The sequence below is a fragment of the Lemur catta genome, chromosome 3, assembly GCF_020740605.2.
Source record: "Lemur catta isolate mLemCat1 chromosome 3, mLemCat1.pri, whole genome shotgun sequence".
Classification (NCBI taxonomy): Eukaryota; Metazoa; Chordata; class Mammalia; order Primates; family Lemuridae; genus Lemur; species Lemur catta.
In genome coordinates, this window is record NC_059130.1 from 122736061 (window position 1) to 122748361 (window position 12301).

The 12301-nt window shown below is 59.3% G+C and overlaps 1 protein-coding gene across 5 annotated transcripts in view; it reads left to right on the top strand.

The window, feature by feature from the left end:
• Positions 1–12301, top strand: part of PLEKHG5 (pleckstrin homology and RhoGEF domain containing G5) — a 45667-nt gene that overhangs the window by 20958 nt on the left and 12408 nt on the right. For 2 of the 5 annotated variants that reach the window (XM_045546261.1, XM_045546264.1), the window contains exon 1: positions 7547–7689. The exons of the other annotated variants lie outside the window; for them this stretch is intronic. In XM_045546261.1, coding sequence (XP_045402217.1) covers positions 7570–7689 — 120 coding nt within the window. In that variant the 5' untranslated portion in view covers positions 7547–7569. Of the gene's footprint in view, positions 1–7546; positions 7690–12301 lie in introns of those variants that run through there. 5 annotated transcript variants of the gene reach the window in all.

The following is a 12301-nucleotide window of genomic DNA, read 5'->3' on the forward strand; positions in this document are numbered from 1 at the left end:
CTCACGAGAACCTCAGGAGAAAAGCCTTCTTCTTACTGCCACCTGACATGTAAGGAAACTGAGGCTCAGAGAGGTGGAGGAACTTGCCCACGTCACACAGCGTGGCTGACGGAGCTTGGCCTGGAGTGAGGCTTCTCCTGGCAAGCGCCCCCTCTTGCTCTTCAGGAGGTGACTAGCGCTTTGAAGGAGATGACTTCATTCATTCACTCACCAATCAGCTTTGAGTGTCTGCTGGTGCCAGGCCCAGTTCTAGGCCCAGGAGGTCTCCAGGGAATGAGGGATGCCCTCCTGGAGCTGATGTCCTAGCTCCTCGCCGGGAGAGGAGGGAAGGGAGGTGACAACTTTGGTTGGCCAAACTGACGCTCCAGACTGCCCTGGGGAAGGGCTGTCTTCACACAGGGCTGGACCCTTCAGCTTCTGGGCCCACCCTTGGTATTTTGTTTGAGGCTCTCCTGGGTGCTGGGGCTTCTGAGATGCATCAGCCCCCCTACCCCTACCTCCTGTTGGAGGCAGCTGGAGTCCTGAGGAATAAGGAGGTATGGAGGCGGAGGAAAGCTGAGTGAGCAGGCAGGGATGTTGGGGGGCTGTAGGGAGCAGGCGAGGCTAGGGGCCGTGGGCAGAGGGAGGCAGGCTGGACCAGGAGCACCCCCCATGCCCAGGTGAGGAGTCTGGACTGTGTGCCACGGAGAGAGATGGTGTCCCTGTCCCTCCCCAGGGTGAAGATATGTAGAGTGGCCTATACCTATGTGCTCCAGGATCAAGCCCGCTCCTTTCCAGCTGGGTGACCCTGGGCAAGTCACTATACCTCTCTGAGCCTCAGCTTCCTCATCTGGAAAATAAAGCTTCTACAGTTTGAGTGAGGATTAAAAGAGGCCCCCATATATAAAGTGCTTAGCACAGAGCCCGGCATGCCATAGGTGTCCAGGGAGATGCTAGCTCTGGTCATGGCATCCATCTAGTTTGTAGGGGAAATAACAGTCACCCCCAGACTTTAGATGTGCCCTCTGTACCTCTCTGATATCTGAGACCTCCCCAGGCTCCACCCCAGACTCTACCCACCCAACCCTGCCCAGCTAGACAATTTTTTTTCTTTTAATTAGAGACAAGATCTCACTCTGTCATCCAGGCTCGGGGGCAGTGACATGATCGCAGTTCACTGCAGCCTCAAACTCCTGGGCTGAAGCTATTCCTCCACCTCAGCTTCTTGAGTAGCTGGGACTAGAGGGAGGCATCACCACGCCTGGCTAATTTTTAAAAATGTTTTGTAGAGACAAGGTCTTGGTATGTTGCCCAGGCTGATTTTGAACTCCTGGCCTCAAGCAGTCCTCCCGCCTTGGCCTCCCAAAACACTAGGATTACAGGCGTGAGCCACTGAACCTGGCCCCAGAGAGACAAATGTTCACTGCACGCCTGCTGTGTTCCCGGGGCAGCTGGAGCTCAGACTGTGTGGGAGATGGAGGATGGCTGGGGTGAGACCAAGGCAGGTGTCCCTGCCCTCCTGAAAGGTAGCCACAGGTGTCTGGGCTCCCCAGCTCCTTGCTGGGCTCCCTTGTGCTGGGCAGTCTGATTAAAATCAGCTCAGGGGACCCCAAGTCACAAGGAGACATGGAGGAGAACACTTGTGACACTGGGCCACCACATTTGAGGGGTATTTATTCTGGAGCTGGGAGCCATGGGGTATAATCCTCAAACAAGAACAATCAGTCTAGCAGCCACCATTTATTCAGCACCTGCTGTGTGCCATGCTCTGCTGTAGTGCCCCCAGCAGGAACCTCATCTAGTCCTCACTGCCACCCGCCCCCACAGCGGAGACTACCCACCTCCATTTTGTAGGGAGGACACTGAGGGGCAGGGAGGTGAAATGCTTTGCTAAGGCAAGACTGGGACTCAAACCAAGTCTGCCTGTCCTCAGAGCCTCAGGAGCTCTCAGGAGGAAAGGGAGGTGAGAGGTGAGTTTCTCTGCATGCTCCCATGGGCCTGGACAGGGAGGTGAGTTTGGTTGAGTACAGGACAGAGTTTCTAACAGCTCGCACTATTCCCCCAAGTAGAGGTAGTGAGCACCCCATTCCTAAATGTATTCAAGCAGAAGTGGGAAGGGCTGTGTACAGGGGATTGTGGAGCGTGGAGTGGAGGTTGGATCTGATGATCTCAGAGTTCCCTTCCAGCTTAACAATGGCCTGTGAGGTGGCAGGGATGAGTCAGGGTGCATGTGTGGTGGTGGAGGGGGTTGCCAGATGAAGACCAGGGGACTCCGGCAGAGGAAGGGGTGGATCTGAGATACCAGTGGAGAAAGAATGGGCAGGATGCAGTGGACAATGGGAGAGGGAGTCACCTATTCTCCTGGGGGTAAGAAGTAGGAGACCACAGTGTTCTTCGGAATGGCCAGGTGGGGGGATCTTTGGAGGTGACTGGTCCCTGTCTGTAGCTGAAGAAAGGGGCAGGGCCAGAGAAGCAATGCAAGTGGAACTCCTGGGTTTTGGTTAAGTAATTTTGGGGGAGCAGGTGAAGCCCTGGGGCCTGGCCCAGCGAGAAGGAACAGAGAAGAGGAGCTGCGCTGGGTGGGCCCAGCCCCAGGAGTCAGCTCCAGCTGGGACCGGTGCTGGCAGTCTGGAGGCCCTGGCCTGGTGAGGGGCCACAGCGAGGGCGGTGCAGAAAGCTTGAAAGTGCAGGAAAACGCTGGCGGTCTGAACCCAGCCCATCGGGGTTCTTGATATTGGACTAGCAGGGACAAGGGGAGGTGTGCTTGGCTCCTTTTGCGAGGGGGGGGGGTGGGGACTCCCGTATCCCCACACAGTTCCCCTTCCCCAGTCCTGAGTGCAGCTGTTTGAAACTGGAAACCACCAAAGGGCGGAATGGCCCCCTTTTCCAGCCATGGCACCTGGGCCAGAAAAAAAGAGGGGTCCTCAGAGGAAGGCGGGCTGCTTCTGTGGCACCCCCGACGCCCAGTTCAGAATCCAGCGTTTTATAGTGGAGCCGAAGCCCATCCTGGTTCGGGGCGGTTCCCGCAGCGGGCTCAGCTTGCGGGTCCTTTCGCCTGGTCCCCCAGGGCCCCTCTGGGGGTCCAGGGCAGCTTTATGTCGCGGGCCTCGCCCCCTCACTCCATGGGCGAGCCCCTGTCTTCAAGCCCTGGTTAATGACCAGAGACTTTGAACTTTTCCGAGATCTGTAAAGCGCCGGCCCTTGGGAATAGGAACGCTCCCTACCCACTCCCCCAGGCCCGGATCTTAGATTACCCCCAAGCCACGGCCCGGCCTCCTGCCATCCCCCTGGCCCGCGGGGTCCGCGCCGGGACCCCCCCCGACCCCTTTTCTCCCGGGTCCAGGCCGGGCGGCGCCGGCGGTACGTACGCCCCGGCCCACCCAGGTGTTAGCGCCCGCGCCGTACCGTAATTCCCCTACGTGCCGCGCCTCCGGTCGGCGCAGAGTAGGCTGGGCCCGCCCCGCAGCCTCGGTCCTCCTTGCCCAGCGCGTCCCCGGGGGCTTTGGCAGTCTTGGCCCGAGCCCCAGCCACAGGGGAGACACTTGTCCCCAGGTGAGTCTCACGGGGAAGCGGGCCTAGTTCCGGACGGGGGTGGGTCTGGGCACCAGGGCCCCCTGAATTAATGGACAGAACCCGAAGTCGAGGATCCCACGAAGTGCCAGGACTGAGGGTGGGTCTCGAGGGGCCTCTTCATTTACTTGAGGGTGGAATGAGTTCAAGTGCCCGCCCGAGTGACTCTAGGGTGGGGTCGGCCGGGAGATAGGGCCGTGAGGAGTCTATGGGCCCGGGGCCCCGGTGTGAGGTTGTTGGCGGGGCCGGGGATCCTGGAGGGGCCTTGGCACGCCGGTGCCTGGGAGGCTCGGCCGCCCCTGCCCATCCGCGAGTCGGTCCCAGGCAGAAAGGTCCTCTAGAGGCCGGCAGGGGGCGCCAGAGGCTGTGCCCAGGCAGCCGCTTGGGGGTTGGGGCGGAGGGGGCGCCGGGGGAGGATCGGTCAACCTGGGAGGGGCTCTGGCCTGCCTTGATGGAAGGCGGGGAAATGGAGCTGAAATTCCTTAGTAGCCTTGCTCAGGTTTAGGGGAGCTCTGGGGGTATTTTACTATTCCCCTGCTCCTTGGCCAAGGTCCAGACCTAGCAGTCATCCCTTGGTAGTCCTAGAGAACTGGCCAGTGCCCTCTTTGCACATGTGGGGAGATCAAGGCCCAGTGGGGTGAAGAGCAGGGGTAGGTGGGCTCCAGAACCAGGTCTTCTGAAGCCCAAGCATGTGCCCTCTCCCCCATTCCCTCCCAAAGAGCCTTCTATGTGGCACTGGGGAAGGGCATGCCCAGGGTCCAGTCGTTCTGATGCCACAATGCTGGAGTCTGGGGCTCCAAGGTCTGGTGTATTTGTGCAGGGAATGGGCAGGAGGTAAAGTTCATCATGGTGGGCACTCCCTTTCTCTAGCACTGGGTCCCAGCCTCGGGAATCCCAGCCAGGGCCACTCCCAGGGAAGAAAGGGGCCTTGCTGGCTTCCAGCACATGTTTGGGGGTACCTACCCTGGGGAGAGATTTTTCTGAACCCCTGCCATCTGCCCAGCACAGGGCAGGGCCTTAGGACAGGCTCTGATTCCAGGTGGGCCTTGGAACTCAGTGGACGAGGGGTGAGGCCAAGGCCTAGGGGAAGGGAGGAGCTGGGCAGGCCGGGTGGAGTCAAGAGAACGGCCTGGCAGAGCCGCCCTGCCCTGGCCCGCCTGCCCACGCATGCAGCCTCCACCCCTGGGTTTCCAAGGTGGCAGGTGGGGCCTTGGGGCCAGCAGGCTCCCAGGGCAGCATAGCCCTGCTGGAGAACCCCTGGCAGGGGCCCTTCAGCCAAGGAGCCCCAACTCCTGGTTCCAGGCCAGCTCCAGGCCAGTGGGCAGAGCATGGAGCTGGCCCCAGACTTGTGTCCCCTCCTGGACAGGGAAGTCCCTCTCCCATCCAGACCAGGCTGGGGTCCCAACGCATTGTGGGGCAGGGATGCCCATGGGATCCCCGGGATGGCTTCTGCTTTTCTGGGGCTGGGGAGGTGGTGCTGAAGGAGAGTTGGGGGGGGTCCTTGCCTTGGAGACTCCATTATTCATCAGCCTCTGCATCTGGTTTCTGGGTATCAGTTTCAACAAGCCGGCCTGACTCATGAGCCTGGAGCTGGGGCTGGGCCAGGGAGGGGCCCCCTCCTCAGGGAGTCAGGGGCCAGGACCTCTTGGGTCTGCTCCTGAGCTAGTTCAGCTCCCTTCTGTAGAGACTGGGTGAGAAGCCAGAAGCTGGCTCAGGCTCCCTCCTACCCTGGTGCAGGGGCTGGGGGCTCCTTTCCTGTCCCCACTCTGTACTCTTGCCCTGGGGCAGCAGGGCCCTGGCCCTCAAGCAGCAGCAGGACTCAGGGATGCCCTGGCCCAGCTCTAGTGGTCTCCTCTTGATGCGACCTGGTTACCTCATGCCAGTGGGGTCCCCCCAAGTGGGCTTCAGAATCTGCCCTGTGCCCAAGAAGCTGGTCCTCAAGGGCCTGGTGCCCACTTAGCTGGTCTCCACGTCCCAGCCCCCTCGCTGTGCCTGAGGCACAGGAGTAGTGGTCTAAAGCACAGGCCTCCATTTCCCCACTTACCAGCTGGTGACTCTGGGGCAAGTCACTTAACCTCTGCAGGCCTTAGTTCCTTCCTCTGTTAAATGGGGATAGTAGCAGTATCTGCTCCTTAGAGTCTTTGAGAAGAGTGAATGGGATTTGCTGCCCAAAACCCCTGGGACAGGTGTGGCACTTGAGAGTGCTTAGTGGAAAGTAGCTTATGTCTGTGGGGCAGCAGCAGGGTCAGGGGTCCCGGGCAAGACTACCAAGATTTGAGGTAGAAGCTCACCTGCCTGGGACCAGCAGGCCCAAGGTCATGGATGCCAGGAGGAGGAAGAGAACCTTTGGTCCAGCAGCGCAGAGGGCTCTATTAACCATTGAGGGCAAGGAAGGACGGACTCCCCTGGGATCTCCCTTCCTGCCTCGGCAATCCTGGCAGAGACCTTCCCTGCCCCCAAGTTCTCCTGTAGCACGAAGACCCTTCCTCTGCCTTCAGTCAGCCATTCGCTGATCTAGTCTATGGTGAGCACACCTACTGTGTGTCGCACCGTTCTAAGTGCTGAGAACACGGGGCAATCAGACAGCCAAGGGCCCTGGCCTCCAGAGAGGACATCCTAGTAGGGAAGAATGATACTAAAGAAGTGAACAAAGAAATAAAGTAATTTCAGGTAGTAATAGATGCTAAGAAGGAAACAATTTAACTTAAAGGGATTGAGAGCGTGAGGGGCTATTTCTTTTGAGAGGAGGATAAAGGGTGCCATAGGGAGGTGACATTTAAGTTGAGGCCTGGTGCCAGCTGTTTGGAGATCGAGGGCCCATGGAATTCCAGTCAGAGAGAGCCCAGAGGTGGAGGCCAGAGGTGGAGGCCCTGAGCTTGGTGGGTTGTAGGGACGGAAAGAAGGCCAGCAGGTGGCCCAGCTAGGAGGCGACCTGGGAGCCAGGCCGTGGTAGGATTTTATTCCAACCAAGATGGGAAGCTTTACTTTTCAAAAATCTGCCTGTGGTGTGGACAGTGGATGACTTAGGCTTTGGGAGCAGAGGCAGCCCCTGATAAACTGCTGCAGCTCAAAGCCATCTCACAGACCCTCGCCCCCTGCCCCCCTCTGCACCCTCTGTGGCCAAGGAGCCAGACGGAGGAGGAGCTGTCTAGGGGGTGGGTGGGCTGATGGCAGACGGTGTGTCCCCCTCACCCCTGTGGGTACCCAGGAGTGTCCGAAGGGGGCCATTCCATACCCCTGGAATCGGAGGTCCAGGTTTCAGTCCTGCCTGTGGACTTTTATGTCTCTTTATGTCCCTTCATGCCCCACACATGGGTGGAGATAGCAGCGCCTGCCCTCCCTTCCTGGGAACGTGCGTCAGCGCGCTGACAGCCCAGCTCGCCAAGCCGGGGCCTGCGCCCTCTCGGGCTGTGCCGGGCGCCCCCTGGCGGTGGCGACCCCGCCGGCAGCCGCAGGGACTAGGGGACAGCCGAGTTGGGGGCCGGGTTTTCCTGACGCCCTCGACTCACCCAAGCCCGGGGGCTGCCAAAACACGGCCCCTCCTCCCTCTCGATCAGCCCGCCTTCTGTCCCCTGCCTCCACCGGAGGTCACCGGGCCCCCTGGCTCTGGCTGCACCACTGCCTGGCAGTGCAAGCGCGGTCCGCGAGCTCAGAGGCGGGGTCCCCAGGGCTGCGCGCGGGGCGCGGGGCTGGGGTGCGTCGGCGGGAGTCCGAGCGGAGAGGGGTGTCCCTGTCCCGCCTCCCGGCTCGGAGGAGGGAGAAGGGTTCCCGGCCGAGGCTTCGAGGCGAGGGTCCGGGGCGTTTGCGAGGGGGCGGGGTGGGGGTCGGAGTGGAGTGGGCGCCCCCGGCGCCGGGCGGGCGGGCGGGGCGGCCGCGTTCCTGCGGGGGGGCTGTCCCCGGCCCGGCCCTCCGGGGTCCCCGCGCGCTCGGCCGGGGGCGGGCGCGGCCGCACAATGGCAGGAAGCGGGGCTCCGCGCTTTGTCCGGCGGGCGGCGCAGACCGCCGCTTCCTCCGGCCGCCATGGGGACGGGCCCCGGCGTCTCCGGGCGCCGAGCGGCCTCCAGGCCAGGCCTGGGGCTGCCCTCCCGGGACCCCGAGCCCTCCTGGGCAGGGGGTCGCGCACGCGACGGTGAAGGCCAGGTACGGGGGGTGGGACGTGGGCCGGGCCCTGCGCGGGGAGGCTGGGGCGGGGTGCGTGTGACTGTGGGCCCCTCGGTCCCTGGGCGCAGCCCCCCGGGGAGGGGCATGGGACCCAGAGTGGCCGAGCCCCTACCTGGGCTGCACACTGGGGGACGGGGACCTGGGACCCCGAGGTGTGCCCCCCAACCTCGGTGACCTAGGGGGCCAGCGGGCCAGATGTCCCCGCCAATCCCTGGCCTTTTGTGTCTGGGGCTGCCTCCGGACGCACCTGTGGGTCCCAGGCCCTGCTCTGGGCCACCCCTCCCCCTTTCCTTCCTCAGCTCCTGGCCCTGCCCACACTCCTTCTACCACACTGGCCTCTGTTTCTCCTTCTGTGCCTGGCCTCAGCCCCGTGTGAGGAAGACTGGCTTGGGTACCCCCATCCACGTGGGGGTGGCCTTTATTGTGTCCCCCAAAGGGCCTCCCTTCTGTTATTTGTAAAGCTGCTGTTTTTGAAGGTGCAGTGTGACCTGGATGTCCCCATCAGGTGGGCTCTCCCCTCCCCTGGGTTGAGTGCTGGGAACTTTCCCCCAGGACCATGCTGCCCCTCCCCCACTGGCAGTGGTGCTGCTGCCCTCAGAAGGGGGACGTGGCTGGCAGGCAGGACGGTGGGAGACGGGGCACATGGGTCTGAGAAGGGGCCCAAGAGTTTGGCTTTGGAAAGGGGCCACCCTGCTCTAGTGCTGGGGAGACCCCTGCACCTGGAGAGAGCTGGAGGAGCCTGTGGTTTGGGGGTGAGAGGTGGGAGGGGGATGGGGGAACAGAAACTGCAGCAAGGCCCTCTGCCCACCCCAGCTTCTCTGTTGGGCTTATGCTTCTCCCCGAGGGTTTCAGGAACTTCATCCTCAACCAGGCCTGCTCAGTTAAGTCTGGAAGCAGCTAGTGCAGATCCTGGGCCTGACCCAGGTGCCCTGGTGGCCCTGAGCCTGGGAGCTGCTGAGAGCGTGGGAGCAGGTGGGCTCAGTAGTAGTAGCAACAGCAGCCATGGTGCAGTGAGCACCAAAGCCCGTCACAGTGCTGGGAAATTGAGCTCCAGAGTCTTTCGAGGGAGCCGGTGCCTCCTCAGGGTGGGGCTCGTAACAGGTGCTCCCTAAGTATTTGTTCACTGCTGAGTCTGCCATGACCTGTGGATCCGTGTGTAAACTCTGCTGTCTATGTATTGGGTTGGTTTAAAAACAAGATTGTGTGGGCCAGGTGCGGTGGCTCACGCCTGTAATCCTAGCACTCTGGGAGGCCGAGGCGGGAGGATCACTCGAGGTCAGGAGTCCGAGACCAGCCGGAGCAAGAGTGAGACCCCTATCTCTCCTAAAAATAGAAAGAAATTAGCCAGACAACTAAAAATATATAGAAAAAATTAGCCAGGCATGGTGGTGCATGCCTGTAGTCCCAGCTACCTGAGGCTGAGGCAAAAATTGTGTGAGCCCAGGAGTCTGAGGTTGCTGTGAGCTAGGCTGATGCCACGGCACTAGCCCAGGAAACACAGAGCAAGACTCTGTCTTAAAAAATAAAAATAAGACTGTGGCACAGACCCATGGACTTGGACTGGAAGGGTACCCTAGATCCTCCTCGGGACTCCCTACCCACCATGAGCCCAGGGCATCTGCAGCCCCACCTGGCACCGGCTCAGAGAAGCTATTAGGGAGATCTCAAGTGCCCAGGAAGGGATTGGAGGGGGACCCTGGGCCAAAGTGGCTGGACTCAGGGTGCGAGAGGGCTGCCCAGCTGGCAGACTGGGGGGGCTCCTGGGAAGAGGGGCCCAAGTGGGCACAGCCCTTCCTCAGATTCATTCTTAAGAGGAGACCTTGAATCTTGGGGCCCCAGAATCTGCAGAGTCAGGCCCTTCTCAGCAGTGCCCTGGGGACGCCAGGCAAGGGGCTCGGGGTGGCTGAGGATAGCGTTGTGGTCTTTGTACTTTCTTTAGCAAAGTAGGTAAAGACGGAAACCAGAAACAGCTGCGGTGGTTGAGGGAGCCCTTCCCCTACTTCAACCCCAAACAACACTACTGAAGAGCACTCCCCAAGGGGGCGCCTGGCACTCAGGCTGCCCTCGGCCATCTGGGTCACAATGTCCACAGCTGCCTGCTCATGGCCCAGCTTCACACAAGTCAGCCAGCCTCCCATAGCCAGTGAGCCTACTGGGTGTGCCATCACTGATGCCACTTCTGTGCCCTGTTCCCTTTCCTGCCCGATGGAGGAGTGGAGGGACACAGGAGCCAACACAGCAAGCATCAACCCCGGCTGATTTCCTCCCGTCTCCATATCCCCTGCTGACTCAAGGCCAGCCTCCCCACACATCTCTCCCTTCCGAGATACCCAAGAGAGGGTGTGAATGTGGTTAAAATCTGGCTTCAAGGCCTGACTCTGTTGGCTCTGTGACCTTAGACAAGTTACTTAATCTCTCTGAGCCTCACTTTCCTCTTGTGAGGAAATAGGGACAATGATAGCCCCTACCTTATGGGATGAGAGGAGATGACAGCGACGCATGTAATGCCCTCAGTGCAGCCACAGGCCACGTGCTGGCCGCATTACAAATGGAGCTCAGACTTCTCCCAGCCTCCTCTGCCCTCTTGCCTCTGACCACCTTCTCTGCTCTCCATGCCGTCCTCACTGTGACTGTCAGCTTGGCAATCTCTGATTGGGCTTTTGCCAGCCAAAAACTCTTCAGTGCCTGTCCACTGCTTTAATAAATAAATTAAACCAGTATGTATTGAGCAGCTGAGCCTGGAGATAGGACACTGACTTTATGGGGCTGACCAGGTGTGTTCAGGGGCAACAACATGGAACATGGGGCCCGTCAGATGGCAGGAGAGAAAGGGAGTTTGAAGTGACCGGGAAGGATGACGAGAAGGTGACTAGGAGTCGAGGTCTGCAGGAGGGGAGGGCAGGCGGGGAGTCAGGCATTTCCCCATCTGAGGCCAGGGACAGGTCGAGGTGGGGGAGCTCCCCTGAAGGGACATGTCTGAGAATGGCCAGCAGGCCAGCGGTGGGGCAGAGTGAACAGGATGGGAGGTCACCAAGTATGATGACCCTAGCTGTAACCCTAACCCGAACCCTTTAGGATTTTACTCAGATTGAGATGGGAGCCATTGGAGAGTCTTGAGCAGATATAATGTAACTCCTGTTTGAACAGGGTCCACTCTGGCTGCCCATGGAGAACAGATGGGGAGGGTGAGGCCAGTTTTGAGGCCATTGTCACCCAGCTGAGGGGCGGCCAGGACAGTGGTGTCCTGATAGCGGAGGCTGAGCTGTGGCTACAGATGCTAAGGTGGAGCCAGTGCAATCTCTGGACTGACTGGGTGTGGGTGTAACAGAAAGAGTCAAGGTGGCCCCAAAGTTTCTGGCCTATGTGTTAGTTTCCAGGAGTTGTTGTAACAAATTAACACCAACTGGCTTTAGAACAAGAGAAATTCATTCTCTCCCAGTTCTCGAGCCCAGAAGTCTGGAATCCAGGTGTCTGCAGGGCCCTGCTCCCGCCGAAGGCGCTCAGGGAGGGCCCTTCCTTATCTCTTTCAACTTCAGCTGGCCCCGGATGTTCCTTGTTTTTTTATTTTTTTATTTTTTAATAATTTTTTCTTATTTTTATTCATTGTCTTTATTTTTTACCTCAATCCATGTTGGTACGGATGTTCCTTGGCTTGTAGCTGCCTCACTCTGATCTCTGCCTTCGTTGTCACGTGGCCTTCTCTCTGTGTGTCCTGTCTCTGTGGCCCTTCTCCTCCTCTTGTAAGGACACCTGTCATATGATTGCTCCCTATCCTGTGATTACATGCTCCAGTGTGACCGGATCTTAACTAATTACATCTGCAGTCACCTTGTTTCGAAATAAGGGTTACATTCTGAGGTACTGGGGGTTAGGACTTAATGTACCTTGTGAGAGGACACAGTTCAACCCCTAAGACCTAGCACTAGAAGGAACTGCTGTTAACTAAGATGGAGGGAGCTGCAGGGAGAACTCTGCTCCATGGAGTTCACATGTGGATGTGTTGAGCTTGAGATGCTTGTTAGAACCCGAGTGGAGAAAGCCAGGCACGGTGGCATCCACATGTAGTCCTAGCTGTTAGGGAGGCTGAGGCAGGAGGATTACTTGAGGCCAGGAGTTCGAGGCTAGCTTGTGCAATATAGTGAGACCCCTGTCTCAAAAAAAAAAAAAAAAAAAAAAAGAATCCAAGCAGAGAGTCGAGAAGTTTGGTCTGGCGTCCTGGGAGAAGTCCCGACTGGAGATTTAACTTTGGGAGCCCTCTGCATGGAGATGGTGTTTCAGGTCATGAGACGAGATGTGCCACTAGTGAGTAGATGCAGAAAAAATGAGAAGGGGTGCATGGACAGGGAGATGGACAAGGAGCAGCTGAGGGGACAGAGAGGCCAGAGGGTCAGGAGAGCTTGGGGTCCTGGGACCACAGAGGCTGCTGGTGTCAGATGCTGAGTCCTGTGGGAACGGCCAGCAGACTTGGCCACACGGAGGACACTGCTGACCGCAGATGAGTGAGTCTGGGGTGATGCCGAGGGACTGAGAGGGAACAGAGGAATCCCCTCTTGCAGCCGCCGGATGAGTCTTTGATTTAGGCAAAAATCGT